The 17,546-nt window shown below is 40.2% G+C and overlaps 1 protein-coding gene across 3 annotated transcripts in view; it reads right to left on the bottom strand.

Moving 5' to 3' along the window:
* col13a1 (collagen, type XIII, alpha 1) overlaps positions 1-17,546 on the bottom strand; it is a 200,598-nt gene that overhangs the window by 136,072 nt on the left and 46,980 nt on the right. For all 3 annotated transcript variants that reach the window (XM_049601203.1, XM_049601202.1, XM_049601204.1), the window contains exons 5-11: positions 10,867-10,917; positions 8,408-8,443; positions 7,989-8,015; positions 7,707-7,733; positions 5,093-5,119; positions 4,960-4,986; positions 4,333-4,359 (exon numbers count right to left, since the gene is read on the bottom strand). In XM_049601203.1, the coding sequence (XP_049457160.1) occupies positions 4,333-4,359; positions 4,960-4,986; positions 5,093-5,119; positions 7,707-7,733; positions 7,989-8,015; positions 8,408-8,443; positions 10,867-10,917 (222 nt within the window). The remainder of the gene's footprint in view (positions 1-4,332; positions 4,360-4,959; positions 4,987-5,092; positions 5,120-7,706; positions 7,734-7,988; positions 8,016-8,407; positions 8,444-10,866; positions 10,918-17,546) is intronic.

A 17,546-nucleotide genomic window follows, 5' to 3' on the forward strand; every position in this document is an offset into this window, starting at 1 on the left:
CAACTTCTCCTCTATTTTCATCTTCTCTTTCTTTTTCTTTCACTGTCCCGCCTAGAATATTCATGGTCTGCTATTAGCTGCTGCTCGCTGCTGCTTCTGCAGCGTCGCTGCTCATTTGCATAAAGTTGAGCTTCTCTCAACTTCACAGTGACGCTCCAGTCGCTGGCATCGCGCTGCTCGCTGCCACTGACGCTCCAGACGCCCTTCGTAGCAAGCATACATTGAAAATGAATGGCTGCCGGCTGCTTATGACGCTCATGACGCTTTTGGTGTGAATGCAGTTACATCCTTGGATACCTTGAATGGAGCTGCATCACGTGGGCTAGGCCACACCCATTTCCGCCTATACTTTTTTCCCGCCAAAATTGCAAAAACTGCAAAACCCACTTTTTCAAACTCCTCCTCGGGATTTTGTCTGATCTGCATGAAACTTGGCACGTACCTTCCTGACATGGACCTGATCTAAAGTCGAGAAAATTTTTTTGCTCGGTCCAAAAATGTGCGAATTATTAACAAACAAATTTTTGTAGCTAGCTATAAAAACGCGAACTGTGCCGTATCTCTGTCAAATTACATGCTATCAACACTAAATTTGAGATCCATGGTTGGCATGTCACTGTGAGGGCGTGAACCGAATTTGGTAAACGTTGGCCATTAGGGGGCGCTACAAATATGGGAAGTTTATATCTCCTAAACCGCTACGCCTATTTTTAAATTTGGTGGGTACAATGTAGGGCCATTCCTGAGGCCATATATTGAAGGTCACGACTGATCAAAGTGGGCGTGGCTTATTACAAGATTAAAAAACAAACCTTTATTTCAGCTGAACTATTGTACTGAGAGCTGTGAAATTTAGAGAGTACATGCAGCATAGGACACAGACCTACCTTACCAAAAATTGAGCAGATACTCCAGTAGGTGGCGCTATAACAGATGCAAACATGTTTTTTCCTGTTACTCTCACATTTTAAATCACATATCCATAAACTTTATATACCCATATTCCCTACATAGAGCTGGATTTGCTGACATAGGCCCCGCCCACTTCTGACGCACATTTCCTTTGCTAAGTTGCTACACATCCAAAACCTACTTTTTCGAACTCCTCTTACAGATTTTGTCCAAACTGCATGAAACTTGGCACATCAACTGTTAATAGGAACCTGATCTAACGTTATCAAAACAATTGTGCCCGGTCAAAAAATGTGCGAATTATTAACGACAAGAAGATTTTGCTAGCTAAAATGCACATATTGTTGCATATTTTTGTCAGACTAAATTATATCAACATGACACCTAACACACTTGTTCCAGACGTCGTTCAGAGGCTCAGTGCCAAATTTGGCCCAAATTGGCCACTAGTGGACGCTGTAAACCCAGAAATATCACGTTTCATAAAAGTTGATCGGATTTGTACAAAAAAAATTGGTGAGCATGATGTGGGGACAGTCCTGAGGCCAGCCACAAAGTTTGGTAATGATTGGTCAAAGTGGGCGTGACTTATTGCAACAAATACATTCAGCCTTTAGTACTTCCAGTGCACTTCCCATTACGGTGAATACTGCAGCTCAGACGTTGGCCTGTGTCCTGACACTCGCCCCGGGCCCCTCGTCCTTTGGGGCCGACTATCGTGGGCTCCATGGGGCATGGAGGCCGAGTTGCGTGGGGAGGCTTGGACCCTGTTCGTAATTGCTTGCAGTTCTAGTTTTGTATTGTTTTTCTTTTCTTTTATTCTTTGTGTGATTAACAACAGACTGAAATCACTTTAAGTTTGAAACCACACAGCACTGGTATAACTATAAAGGAATCTACTGACTTTTTATTTTTATTTTCCAAATGGAAGACCATGCAACTGATAGCTGAACATAAAATTGTTATTGTTGTAATCTGATTTTGTCCTACTGCACATTATGTAAACACATGGAAAATCAAATTTTATTTCAGTTCACTGATTTTATTTTAATATTGGCATCCCTGGGCATTGGTAGTATGCACAATTAACTTAAATTCCAGTAACAATTTAAAGAGATATCATTCTTTTCATCAAACATTTAAAGATATATCTTTTATGAAAAAGTGATTTGCAAAAACTGTTTAACCCAGCCAGTAGCGAGCTTGTCAGTATATTTATCTTTGGGTGGAGAGCAGAGGGTTGAGGAGTGCCTTGGCTCTGGGGCAGGGGCTCTCTTTGCGGCATGACTTGGTGACACCCCCTGCTGAGGATTATCTATCTGGGTGTTTGGTTTCACCCACAAACCTTTAACATCAGAGCCTGACTGGAGCGCAAGGCAGCCAGGGTTTTCAGAGGAAGATCCTGCACAAAGAGGCCCTACACAGCAGGGAAGCGGTCATTTCAGTCAGTGCTAGTAATGGTGGCAACATGCCATAATCTAACCACACAAAAAGTGAGTCATGTCTCATGAAGCCTGAATTTCAATTTAAACTGTTTATGTCTTTTGCTTTCAGAGAGTGAGGTGTTCAGATGGATACCAATCTCATGTCTTTGTGCTAAATATAGAGCTGGAGTCAAGATCCGGTTAGCCTAGCTTAGTGTAAACACTGGAAGCAGTTAGCCTGCTTTTGTGCATAGCAAAAAGAAAAAAGCCTACCAACACTTTCTAACACCTTAATTAGCAGCTCCAGTCTGAACCCCAAATTGCTGCATGGGTGTGTGAGTGTGTAGGAATGTTTCACTGAGTAGCAGGTGGGACCTTGTACGGTAGCCTTGGCCACCAGTGTGTGAATGGGTGAATGTGACATGTAGTGTTAAAGTACTTTGAGTAGTTGTAAGACTAGAAAGGTGCTATACAAATGCAACTGCATTTAATCTAATGATATGTTCTTTTGATTTAGCTTGTGGACAGAAATGTAAAGGAGTAATTTATGATTTAGACCTATTAAGGCAAACCTGCACTAAAGAGAAAAACTTTAGCCTCTCACAAAGTTGTTAAATAATGTAATTACCTCAAACCCACACATTTTAATTGTTACATTTGTCCTTCTGCACTAATTTAAAAAAAAAAAGATGCAGCGTGTTAAACCGTCAGCTTTATAGTTGTTGGTAGGTTTATCTTTTTCTTTGCAGTGAGCCAGGCTAGCTGTCTACCTCTGCTTCCACTCGTGATGCTATGCTAGGCTATCCACGTCCTGACTCCAGCTTTGTACTCAGTCTTGATGCTAAGCTAGTCTAACCATGTCCTGACTCCAGCTTTGTACTCAGTTAATCTTCTCACTGTCAAATAGAAAGCAAATAAGCATATTTCCCAAAATGTAGAAGTTTTCTCTTAATATTGGAGCTGCTGCTGAAATACACTTTACACAAAAACAATAAATAGCTTGCTGGCTTTTTTAAACAGTGAAAATGTTACCTCCACTGACTCTAACCCTCCAGCCCCCATGAGTCTCACTATAGGATTGAGGCCTGGAGTGTGAGCAGACACTGGGAATAGACCTCCCATACAGACTGCTGCAGGGGGCTCTGAAAAGTGTATGAAAAATAAATTCAACAGCTGTACAGCTTGTTAGTAAAGGGGGCTGGGCTTCCTTGCAGGAAAAAGACATCAAACCCAAATTCCCCTCTGGGTCCTTCTTCCTCTGAACTCTCCATCTTATCATCTTACCATCTTATCGAGCCTAGAACATTTACTGCACATTCATGTATATCACGACATGATGTATTATCGATAGCAACTCATAACATCATTTCAGGATGCACTGTACTATTATTTTGAGAAGCTTTTGTAAAGACAGTGGCAAATGCTTATGTCAAAAAAAAAACCCACCCATCTTTGATTATCTTAGCAGAAGCAATTTAATGATTGAAAGATTGAATAATGCTGGGAATGGACTTAGCTATCTAAAAAATCCCCTTTACACAGGAGGCTCTTATTTTTGGCATCCCACACACAGGCGCTCATCATGCAGTGCTCCAGCAGGCCGCCAGTAATTGCCTTGTTTTCTCTCAACTAGCTGAACCCCAGAGACATTGGGCCGAAGAGCTGCAGAGATTTACATGTGCTACTCATCAGTGTGCTACCAGCCATCTGTCCGTCCAGCTTTTGTAGTAGTTTGTCCTCTTCCAGCTTGACTTTTCTACTCTGCCTGATATTATAAAACTGTAGTACATTTGGACCTGTGAGAGATGCGTGTGTTATATGGTGTAGGATGGACAACAGAGCAGGTTCACTTTGTGTCATAATATTGACATTTACATGTATTGCGATGTAATTATAGGCAAATCCTAATTATTTTTGTAATATAAATACTGATGATGAAGTGCTTTTTGTGAAACAGTAATGACAAAGGATTAGTTCCAGAATAATGTTTTCATACCCTGTGTGTATAGTCTCCACATATGCCCTAGAGAGAAAAGAAAAATCCATCAGAAATAAAGGAAAACACATACAGTAGAGATACTACACTACCATAGAATTTACACATAGGATCAGTTGTCTTGGGTGTGCAGTTCAGCCAGTGAAAACAGTTTAATGTGTTCTGTGCTGCTAGAAGAGCTTTGCCAAGTCTTAGAAAGCACCCTGATGATGTCATAATGATGTCATCGGGGGGAGACAATTTTCTAACAGAATCTGCATATCTGCATTACAAACTGAGGGCATTACATTTAAAAGAGGTGTTTACCGGACAAGGAGGGTTTAACAAAAGGAAGCTACCATCTTGCATGATGGGAAATGTGTTTTGGAGCTTGGCCTTTACCAGCGACTAAAAGTGAGTACATCTCAACCACTACTGCTACTTCAATTTTGAACTTGGTTTTGTAATCCCTTTCTTTTCAGTCCCCCAACTTTGTGAAAGTGTAATGCTAATTTTCTGGAGTATCTCTTTCAGAATAACTAAACAGTAACATCTAAGTAAAGGATGTGAATACTTCTCCCACTTCAGCTGGTGAGTATAGTAATGTTACTTGGTCAGATTGTGTAACTATTGCAAACAATGTCTCACCTTCTCCCCTTTGGGTCCAGGTTCCCCCTAGAAACAAAAAACCAAACAGGTGAATGTGAAAAGTGAGTGATTAAGTAGTTAGCTTATTAGTAGGTTACTATGTGAGGACTGACAAAAGACTTAAGAAACTTACAGGGAGTCCTTTGGCACCACGCTGACCCTAAAAAACAACAGCAACACAGTCAGTCTTGATGTGATTAAAGCAAATATTTGCAGCCTCTGACATGACTGAACACAAATGCCTCCAATAAACATGAGTGAAATGAGTAAACATGTCAAGGTATCATTCAAACTGACGGATTAGCTGTTACACTAGTCTGTTCCAATGGCTTGTAATGTGTAAAATGACTCAGTTTGAATTCCCAGCGGGCCTTGGGGTGTGCCCACTGTAAGGAGCTATCAGAGCTCAGCGACTGGTTGATTAATGAACTCAGGGAAAAGGCCCAGTAGAACACATCCAGTGCACTCTTTGTGGTGACCCCACAGGCTCAGCAGCTCTACAGCCACTTTGTGAAGGCAACAGCATTGCCTGACAAGCACTTAAAGCAAAACAAAGCAAAATGAAAATAAATAAATAAATAAATAAATAAATAAATAAAAACAGTCTTCCTTAGAGTAATGGTCCTCAAACAGAGGCATGCAAGGAGCTACTGAAATCAGCAATGGCCATGACAGAGAATCAACCTCAGCTTGAGAACATTGAAATGACTTACACCACAACATCTTGCTGAAAGAACAGAGCTCTCTCAGGCTGCCTTTACACTACCAGGTCTTGATGCCCAATTCCGATTTGTTGCCTATATCCGTTTTTTCCTGACTGCTGTTTACATGTTATTCACCTTATTTTTCACGGAGACACGGAGGCAAAACAGAACGCAGCCAGCTTCCGTTTTTTTGTGCGACACTTCCGGTCCAGCACTCTTGACCACTGTGTAAATGTCCCAAGGTATTTGCTACAGTGACATTACTGCGCGCATGGAAATGTTTACATTACTGAAAGCAATTTTAAGGACTAACTTTAAATATTTGAAGTTAATTGTTAAAGAATAAATCACCTGGAAAGCTGACGCTGCTCCACATAATTTAAAAGGTAACTTAGCCTACACAGAGTGGTGGAAATGTCCGTGCAGCTGCAAACGGGTGCGGCTGGATGATTGATAGGTACATGCTGATTCGGGTGCTATCAGAGCCGATCCGTGCATCACTATGGCTTAATAATCAACTCAGTCAATAAAAACAACCCGTCCTGTGTTAGGAGTGTATGTCGCTGACAGAAAAAAAGAAAGAAAAATAAAAAAAAAAGATAGAAAAGCAGCGTACACCTCATATATTTATTTCTCACAGTTGCGCACATGTTTGGCTGACAAGCAGAAGCGCTGTCTGTGTGTCGAGGGTGCGAGCCGCAGCTTCAGCTGTTCAGGTAGAAAGGCTGTGTAGCCCGGTGTGTTTTTTCGCTGATTCGGTTCTGCAGGTTCTCTGCTGGTACACTGGAGACGGGGATCAAGCAGTTTGTCTCACTCGGGATAGACTGTGCTTTCTTGGTTCATAGTCTTTGATTAATGTGTGATTTATTTTGCTTTCCTTCCTTTCCCTCGCTCATGAGCATGTCATCAAAATGCGCTGTCGTCGCATTATTCATGATGTACGACGTGGATTGCCAGGAAATATCCGATCTGTCTGTTTAGATTACAGACCTATTGGCAGATATCTGATTCATATCCGATATATTTCCACATATGAAGGAGGCCTGAATCTGATCTGACAATATCCGATATCATGCGTTTTTTTTCCTGTTTACACATTCACGTTACAGATCCGATCTGTGCCACTTGAGAGGAAAAAATCAGAATTGGGTCACTTGAACCATGTAGTGTAAAGTAGGCTTTATACTGCACAGAAAGGTCATGTAAATGGCAAATAAACTTTGGTAAGGTATAGTTAAGGCTACACACTAGAACAAGTACAAGGACTCATTTAAGTTTAGATAAAGATTGTGATTAAGTGCAATAAAAACAGGAATGTTAGAGGTCTCTGACAGAACACAAACACTAGCCTTCACACCTTCATTTCCACCTATAAAGCACATACAGGACACATGACTTCCTGCATTAAAAATGAACATGAACATAAACTGAAATAGCCTGTGGAAGCTGAAAATCTGCATGCTGGCTCTCTAACAGCTGAGAGTCAGAGTGACTCTTCTTCAGATTGTTGGATCAGTGGAATATTGGTTACAAACGATGCTGAAAAGCTTTTAAAAACTTCACCTGCAAGATGATGCTCATTGTATGGCTGATAAGGAATCAAATAAGCTGGGGTATCAAGAGTGAAGAAACTGCTTGAGGCATTTAATGTTCTCAAGCCTCAGTAAGCACATTCTAAAATCCCTTAGTACCCATTTCAGTAAGTCAGAGTTTTACCTCCTGACCCTGATTGAAAGCCAGAGTGGGCTAACAGCTCCCATCTGTCTTGGCTTTTTCCCTGCATGCAAACCACTGTGAGTTCATGACTGTGTTGCATAAATCAGGCCATCTCTCTGTTTTTCTTCTAACTTTGCGGATAAAAATTAAGAGGCAGACAAAGTGACAGCACAAAAAAGGTGCAATGCAATAATTTAATTTGGCTCGTTGGTGTAAATTTCATGTAACTTGCCCAATATGTATATCTAAGGTTTGATGGGCTAAAATTAGTGTTTCACAACTGGTAATAGTGAAACTATTCTTATTACAAATTGAAGGAATGCTTACCTGGTCTCCCTTCGGTCCAATCTGTCCCTGTGTAAACATTAAAACAGCGAGTGCAGTTGGTAAAATAAACAATCAGTTTCAACAGATACACTTCTTAGAAATATCCATAGCATGTTGAACGCTTCCCTATAATAACAGCAATGACACTAATCGAGATTTCATTACAATAATGACCATAATCCTTCTTAACTTATTTATACTCATTATCATTACCACATGCTGGTTTCTCGGCACTGAAAAAAATAGTTATTTCTCTTTTTGATTTGTATGGGGAAAACTCACAGGCTTGCCATCCAACCCTATTGGACCCTCGGATAAAAGAAGAGAAGGAAATCTTTGAGTGCATATAGAGATCAGTAATTGCATCACAAATAATTCCACCAACAACAACTGGTCCCATCACAACATCAATTGAAAAAAATGGCTATTTGCAAATTTTAATAAATAAATAGAGTGATCTCCAATCACTATATATTCAAGAGTTATTCACAAACCACTAGTTAACTATTTATTAGTTAGCCGTTAGGTTATGATTTGTATCTTACTCATTTCATTAACACTAATAACTCTTTTGTGTACAGTAATTACACTTTTCTGTCTTTTGCTTGTTTAAGTAACATCAAGAAAATGTCTAGCTTTAACACAAATCAACAAAGCATCATTTACAGTATCAACCTGAAGACAGCATGCTGATGACTTACTGGAAAGCCTGGAAATCCTCTGGTTCCAGGTTGTCCCTGAATAGATACAGAAAAACAATAAGTTTGGTTGTTTGTACGTTCTTCTGAAAGTCCCACATAAAATCTGCCAGAGGCAGGTCAGTGAGAGAAGATACAGCACTCCACTGCTGTCCCTCCACTGCACTGCGGTATTTGGTGAGAACTGAAATTGCTTTATGCAAGAAGTGATGGTGAAGACTCTAAGGAAAACATTGTTTTGTAGATGCATTTTTTACGGCTGTCACGGTAAATGCTAAGCTTACGATTGTGTTTTTACACAATGCATTTCCTGTGACTACTTCATAGTTCTAGTTCCACCAGTTAAATGCTCTTAAAGTAAAGCTGCAACAGTATAGCATTAGCTATAACTTCATACAGATTTTTTTCTTCTGTTGTAACTCTCGCCACCCAGTTCATAATACTGCAAATTTGTAAATATTGCAATACTTTCATTAGTGTGCCATAGTCTCTATAACAGTGAAAATCACTGCTGTATCAACACGTGACTGCAGCATGACACAAATGCAAAGGGAAAATCACATTGTGTTACCTCATTAAGTAATAATCAGTAACTTTACAGACATTTATTTAAATGAAAACCTTCAAGATATATTAACTGAAGGTCCTTGTGAGCAAACTCCAAGAAATGTGGTTACAAGTTCTGAAAAAAAGGTAGTGAGCTAACAATGACTTGGGATATTTTTGTCTAGGAAGATCCTCCCCTGCCACCTCTTTTTTTTTTTTTTTCTTTTTTAACAACAGCTTATTTTACTACCTGTTTTTAATGAAATCTGGTGCCTTATTTGCATTCTAAGTACAAAAAAAACATTCACAATGTGAAACAATTTATTTTCATAGGCACCAGGCTGTAAGTTGAGTATCTCTGCTCCAATGACTAGAATTTGTTATTTTTGTCAAAATGCTATTTCCATGATAAAGTAAAAACTTTCACGCTCAACTTTAAAGCCAACATTAACAAGAAGGCTAAAATCCACAGAAAAATGAAAAAGATCCATTTGCTTATGAAGCCCCTGAGATGCTGTTGAAAGCTCCAAGTAAGTTACCCTTGAGTTAAAAAAAAAACGTCAAACTAAGATTTCCAAGATCAAGAATGAATTTTAATGTTTATGCAAAGATGGAAAAGACTCCTAAAAGTGATCCCCTGCTAGTAAGTAGACCATGAGTTAAGATTTTTGTCAAAGTACTATTTCTAAGGTCAAGAATAAACCTCTAACCTCTGCTAATATTTTACACCACATCAGTTCTAAAACTAAATAATAACAGCAAAGATCCATCCATGGATGAAAACCATGAGATGTGGTTGAAAGCTCCAGTAAGAGCTTAACCTTTAATATAAAACATCATGTGCATCTCTATGACTTTTTTGCAGCCCAACATGAAGCTGAAAGGTTGAAAACCTTTCTTTCTGGGGGAAAATGTTTTTGCTCTCATCCATCTAACCTAATGAAATGAGAATACAGCAAAGAAGTGGAGGCAATTGACTCGCCCTAGCTGTCAGTTCCTCTTGTTCCATCTAAGGTCACGACTGGAGCCTCTCATGTCATTCTCACCTGCTGTGCTAAAGTAGCTTCTCAGTGTTACTGACTGACTGGCCTAAGTTCAAGACTTGGCTCCTACTGCACAGAGCATCCTCCGTAGTCTGTTAGTCATTAGAAATGCCTGTTACAATCTAGGAAATGTGGCCATATACAGGTATAGATTCTAAGAACCATCAATTAGAATACCAGATGTGTGCTCCACTTAAGTTGGCTAGACTCTTTTAAAAAATAGGCATACTATGCTATTAATGAAGCCACATTGTCCACCTGAAAACTGGAAAGGAGAAGAAAAAGAAATGGTAAACTCATTTGGCCTCTTAATAAGCGAATTAGGGTCAAAGCCATTGGTGAAGGGGTATACCTTCCTCTTTTTCTGGTCATCTACAGTATACCCTGCTATGAGCCAAAAAGCCATTTGAAAATACAACAGAGTACATCGACTTTCTCCTCAGTATCCTGCATTTACCAAATACAACACCCATCTCATCAACATAACAATGAGATTCATTCAGACCTAGGGTCTGGGTAAGTAATACCCCAGGTGGACCAGTATGCAAATTTTTGCTTTGCTTTCTGATAAATCAAGCAAGAGCCATACAATGGCTAATGAGCTACAACGTCTATAATTATACAGTATTATTCTATCATTATCGGCTCATTCACATGCTTGGCTGATAAAAACCTGAGCCAGTACCCCACAATCCTCAAAAGAACAAGTCTCTCTAGTTAAATCAACAGAACTGAAAAGTCTGCTTGTGTTGAAGAACATAATGTGTTAAGCAGAGGTCTACTAAAATGGTAGGTAATAAAAAAAAGCTTGGCATGAAACACTGATTCAAGATAAGAGGTTTATTAGGTGTAGAGAGAGGTGAAAACACTTACAGGTGGTCCTCTTGGTCCAATTATTGACAGACCAGGCTCACCCGGTGCTCCCTATAGACAGATAGAAAGAGGGAAAAAAGTAGGGAAATATTAATCCTCAAAATCTTTCACATGTATTCAGTACATTGATGCATTCCCACAAAGGTAAATATCTATAGCAGGGGGAAATACATTCATGCCATCTGTTTAACATATACTAGTCTACTTCTAATACATAAATACCTCCTGTAGACATGCAAAGAAATGTAAAGTTCTGGTCACATTAAAAAGTTATACATTGATCAGCATAATCTTGTGAAAAAGGCTATGGTGCTAGAGGATTGGTTGGTGGGACCTCTATTTAAAGGGTTAGTTGGTTAAAATCAAGGTTAAGTAAATCAGAGATTTGTGTCTTAACACATTAAAAATGTTAGAAAATGCACTGGAGCCATCTTTATTAGAACTCCTCCTCTACACTATATAAACACTATCTGAGGTCTGCCCGTCCTGTTGCAAGTTACAACACTTAAGCCTGATTTATGGTCCTGCGTTGAATCGACAACGTCGCTACGTCGTTGCCGTGACGCCGTCGTGAAGCCTTCGAACTTCTCTGTCATTCAGTTTCGTCGCGGTGCAATTCACCACCAGAGCAGTAGGGGGCTGCGTTCCTTTCCTGAGTGGTTATCGTCATCTCTAGTTCATTCTTTGTTTAGCTTCCGGCTTTTCCGGTCACAGTGAACGATGGCGACTGAGAGAGAGAGAATCTTGCTGGAGTTGGAGTTGTTGGATGTCAAAGAAATTATGTTAATACTGCAACATCTACATTGCAACAGAAGAAGGAAGAGGAGAAGTAGGAGATGGGATGTGCGCCCATTGAACCAATCGAGGCAGAATATGGGCAAATTTTCAGTGCTTGTTCGACCTCTGCGAGACCTGGACGAAGAAATGCACTTCAGGTAACAATAGTTCTCGGGCATCATGCCTGATTTCAGACATAGAGCAGTCTCAGAGTCATATGATACTTATTTCACATGTCTTGTTACCATTGTTTTATTACGTGGTGTGTATTTAATGTTTTATGTAGGGCTAACGAGATGGAAATTAGCTTTTGGTTAAATCTGGTGTGCCCATCTTCTCGTTTCTTGTAAATGATCAATGCAAGCACATGTCCCTAAACTAACTAAATAAATAAATAAAATAAATAAATAGCCCATTTCCACCAGTAACATAAAAATAAAAAATCCCCATGCAAAGTCATAATTATGACATTTGAGTTTAAAAGTTGAAGTTATGTGATAAAATGTTATATAAAAAAGTTATAGTTTAGAGATAAAGTCAAAATTATGAGATAAAATGTTGAAATTATGAGATAAAAAGACATATTTATGAGGTAATTGTGACCTTTTATCTCATAGTTTTGATTCATCATGGGGATTTTTTTTGCTTTTACTTGTGGAAATGTGCTTTCATACATTGTATACATTTTCACACAAATCTTTTCTTTTTTTTCTTGTTTGCTCCTGCAGGTACTTTAGAATGCTGCTCAGAGACTTGCAGTCACTTTGAGAATTTTAGCGTCTGGTGGCAGCCAACAGGCTGTTGCAGCAAGCTACAAGTTGTCCTCCAGCACTGTGTCTGCTGTACTGTCAGAGGTCTGCAAAGCTTTATGAAGGGCCCTGCAGCCTGAATTTCTTCCATTCCCTTCAACTAGCCAGTGGGAAGCTATTGCTGCAGAATTTTGGCGATTGTGGAACTTCCCGAACTGCATAGGAAGCATCGACGGGAAGCACGTCAACATAAAGGCACCGCCACACTCCGGGAGTGACTACTTCAACTGCAAGGGTTATTACTCCATTGTTATGATGGTAACGTGTGATGCAAGGTATTGCTTTATTATTATTGTTATTATATTTATTATTATTTTTATTTTATTATTTTCATTAACAAACAAACAACATACAGACAGTATACAAGACAACAGCAAACAACAGAAGACCCAGGGGTTACACTACATAAAAAAGTTGTATTGGGTACATATATTTAGTGTTTTATTAGCCTTTAGATCAGTCACATTATTAAGTAACTCTAAATAATGCTCAATTTCTTTCTGATAGGTATCGCTTCATCATGTTGGACGTGGGCGGATATGGAAGGGAAAGCGATGGGGGCATTTTCAAGGGCAGCAAATTTGGTTTGATGCTGCTCGACCATAAGCTCTATCTGGCCGCACCAGCAAAACTCCCCGGAACAGAAGTCCAGATCCCCCATGTGATTGTCAGTGATGCTGCCTTCCCCCTACACTGCAATCTCATGCGTCCCTTCCCAGGTACGGCACAGACTTAATTTCACATTTAATTTTATTTGTAATGGCCACTTACTTTTGTTTGTAATTCACATGATTGTGACATAACAATGTTCTATTTATTAATACTCTACTGTCTACTTTCCTATGCAGGGACAAATCTGAGCATGGAGAAGCAGACCTTCAATTACCGTCTTTCCAGAGCCAGGCGGGTTATTGAAAACAGCTTTGGAATCATGGTGGCAAGGTGGAGGATTCTTGGGCGACATGTTGAGTTCCTGCCAGAGAAGGCCGTGGATGTTGTAAAGGCATGTATCGTCCTGCACAACTACCTGGCCTACACCGATGAACTGAACACACCAGAGACCAGATACATACCACCAAGCTTTGCGGACTCGGATTCAGGTGGATCGGTGGAGCCTGGGGAGTGGCGAAGACTGGTAGCAGGGGACTCAAATCTGGTGGGATCCATAGATCCCTCACAGATGTCAAGGAGCCGTTCCACCAGAGCTGCCCAGGCTGTCCGCAATGATTTGACTGCCTTCTTTCAGTCACTGTAGGGAATTGTGCCATGGCAGAACGACATAGTGTGCCGTGGCACTCTTGGCTAGTACAGATCAAAGTCTGAATACTGAATGTACATTGAGTCACTGAGGAAAAACTGAGTCATGATACTATTGAAATTGTTCATATTGCTGTCATCATGTTTTGTAAATGGATGTTTTGGGAATAAACAAGTCCAAATGCGTGCTGAGATAAATGTTTCTATGTATTCATAGTATAAATATTTTCATCTATGAAATATTCAAAATTATCATTATTTCCCAGAGGCCAATGCAACATTCCTTTTGAGTGGAGCAAAATACAAACAATTTTTTCCTCATCCAAGTATTGTTTTTGTAATCCCACTAACAACAGCTTTAAGTGATAACAAGAGAAAAATTCACATTCACGGTTCACATTCACTTCGGGATGGTTAACATTGTTTTTCGTGATGATGATGAAAGAAGTTATTCTGGAGCCCTGGTTTTCAGAACCAGGGCTACCATGTGAGTGTGAATAAATTTCAGTTGTGAAATGAACTTGGTTTTTTCCCATAAATTTGGTAATGTGCAGGAAGTACAAAAGGGCAAAAATCCAACATTAATAAAAACTCAAATATAACAAGTTAACCTATTAATATACCTATATAGGTGTGTATATAAAAAAGAAACTATATATTAAACTATTATATGAACTAAAACAGTGCAAGACTGGTACATTAATGTACAAGTATAAAGTGTAACTTGCATTAAAACAGGTGAATATTTATACATATATATTTTACATATATAATTCATGTTTATTAGTGTTCACTTGTTTTGTTTTACACTAATAGATTATTGCAATATTTTTGTGTGTGTGTGTGTATATATATACAGTACAGGCCAAAAGTTTGGACACACCTTCTCATTCAATGCGTTTTCTTTATTTTCATGACTATTTACATTGTAGATTCTCACTGAAGGCATCAAAACTATGAATGAACACATGTGGAGTTATGTACTTAACAAAAAAAGGTGAAATAACTGAAAACATGTTTTATATTCTCGTTTCTTCAAAATAGCCACCCTTTGCTCTGATTACTGCTTTGCACACTCTTGGCATTCTCTCGATGAGCTTCAAGAGGTAGTCACCTGAAATGGTTTTCCAACAGTCTTGAAGGAGTTCCCAGAGGTGTTTAGCACTTGTTGGCCCCTTTGCCTTCACTCTGCGGTCCAGCTCACCCCAAACCATCTCGATTGGGTTCAGGTCCGGTGACTGTGGAGGCTAGGTCATCTGCCGCAGCACTCCATCACTCTCCTTCTTGGTCAAATAGCTCTTACACAGTCTGGAGGTGTGTTTGGGGTCATTGTCCTGTTGAAAAATAAATGATCGTCCAACTAAACGCAAAGCGGATGGGATGGCATGTCGCTGCAGGATGCTGTGGTAGCCATGCTGGTTCAGTGTGCCTTCATTTTTGAATAAATCCCCAACAGTGTCACCAGCAAAACACCCCCACACCATCACACCTCCTCCTCCATGCTTCACAGTGGGAACCAGGCATGTGGAATCCATCCGTTCACCTTTTCTGCGTCTCACAAAGACACGGCGGTTGGAACCAAAGATCTCAAATTTGGACTCATCAGACCAAAGCACAGATTTCCACTGGTCTAATGTCCATTCCTTGTGTTTCTTGGCCCAAACAAATCTCTTCTGCTTGTTGCCTCCTTAGCAGTGGTTTCCTAGCAGCTATTTGACCATGAAGGCCTGATTCGCGCAGTCTCCTCTTAACAGTTGTTCTAGAGATGGGTCTGCTGCTAGAACTCTGTGTGGCATTCATCTGGTCTCTGATCTGAGCTGCTGTTAACGATTTCTGAGGCTGGTGACTCGGATGAACTTATCCTCAGAAGCAGAGGTGACTCTTGGTCTTCCTTTCCTGGGTCGGTCCTCATGTGTGCCAGTTTCGTTGTAGCGCTTGATGGTTTTGCGACTCCACTTGGGGACACATTTAAAGTTTTTGCAATTTTCGGACTGACTGACCTTCATTTCTTAAAGTAATGATGGCCACTCGTTTTCTTTAGTTAGCTGATTGGTTCTTGCCATAATATGAATTTTAACAGTTGTCCAATAGGGCTGTCGGCTGTGTATTAACCTGACTTCTGCACAACACAACTGATGGTCCCAACCCCATTGATAAAGCAAGAAATTCCACTAATTAACCCTGATAAGGCACACCTGTGAAGTGGAAACCATTTCAGGTGACTACCTCTTGAAGCTCATGGAGAGAATGCCAAGAGTGTGCAAAGCAGTAATCAGAGCAAAGGGTGGCTATTTTGAAGAAACTAGAATATAAAACATGTTTTCAGTTATTTCACCTTTTTTGTTAAGTACATAACTCCACATGTGTTCATTCATAGTTTTGATGCCTTCAGTGAGAATCTACAATGTAAATAGTCATGAAAATAAAGAAAACGCATTGAATGAGAAGGTGTGTCCAAACTTTTGGCCTGTACTGTATATATATATATATATATATATACACACACACACACACACACACACACACACTGGACTATATTATCATTTACCTAATAATTGATGAAAATACAAATACATGAAATTCTCAAAGTCAGAATCACATTCAAAGTGGACTTTATTGCAGTGACAACAAACTTGTAAAGTATAAACTTCAGTATATGTGCAATGGTCCAGTGCAAGAAAAGTAGATGTAAAATTAGAAAGGTGCATTAACATAACAAATTAACAAATGAGATAAGGACAACTATCTACATTGTGCAAAAATGGAAACCAAATTAAAATACAACCAAAAAAATCACACAAACACACACACAAAGAAAAGAGCACTTTTTTCTTAAAGTTCACTGCTGTCATGCAGTAGCTGGAGGACTTTAAACATGGCGTCAGGCCGCTTCTCATCAGGCACCCTCCTGAGAAAATCAGCCACAGTCTCCCCAAACCTGGAGCACTCATCCCTGGTGTCCTGTGCCAACCTCTGGTGCAGTTCCAACCGCTTGTCATGAAACTCAGACAGATGCTTCATAAACAGCTCGTCCTGGTCCCTGCGCTTCCTTTTCTGTCCCATCCGTGACACAGGAGATGACAGCGGGGACAGCAGTGGGGACGTCGAGGGCAGCGGGGGCGCTGAGGGCAGCAGGGATGGCTGACTTTTGACTGTTTTTCCATCTTTTTAAGCAGCCCGCCACGTCCAGGCCAATGTTACTTGATATCTGCCTCCAAGAATTTTGTGCCATCTGGCAGTCTTTATTGTGCGGTGATGAGGAGTTGTAGAGGTGTTCATATTTTCTAACCTCCTCAATGAGTCGCTCTTCGACTTGATCCATGCTCAACAACAAGATGTTTAAAGATGGTGGGGATGGCGGAATCTGGATATACGGAACCGGAAATGCGTTGCTACCAAGCAAACCAATCACAGCCCTGCCGGTTTGCGCTGGGTCTGCGTCGCCTCGACGTGTAGTTATATTTTTGGGGAGGTGCACGTCAGGCGAGCCTTCTGCGTAGCCATGTACCCTACGACGTAGCGACGTCGTCGATTCAACGCAGGACCATAAATCAGGCTTTACGCTGTGTTCACACTATGAGCGACACAGCAACAGGCTACAATTACTTTTTTAACAGAAGCCGGAGACATGAACGAACGCTTGACACTTGGTGCTGCTGATGACAAACAAAAGTTGAGTTGGCCTCAACTTTTTTCAATGCTTCAATGATGTGGAGAAGTGTCACCAGTCATATGTTTTTGTCTCTAGTTGTGGTACTGTGTTATCTAGCTTAGTTAGCTGACCCTTTGCTAGCTTTCTGTGCATTGCGGTGCAATGGGGCAGTAAAATGTAATTTA

This window comes from Epinephelus fuscoguttatus, linkage group LG16 (genome assembly GCF_011397635.1).
Source record: "Epinephelus fuscoguttatus linkage group LG16, E.fuscoguttatus.final_Chr_v1".
Classification (NCBI taxonomy): Eukaryota; Metazoa; Chordata; class Actinopteri; order Perciformes; family Serranidae; genus Epinephelus; species Epinephelus fuscoguttatus.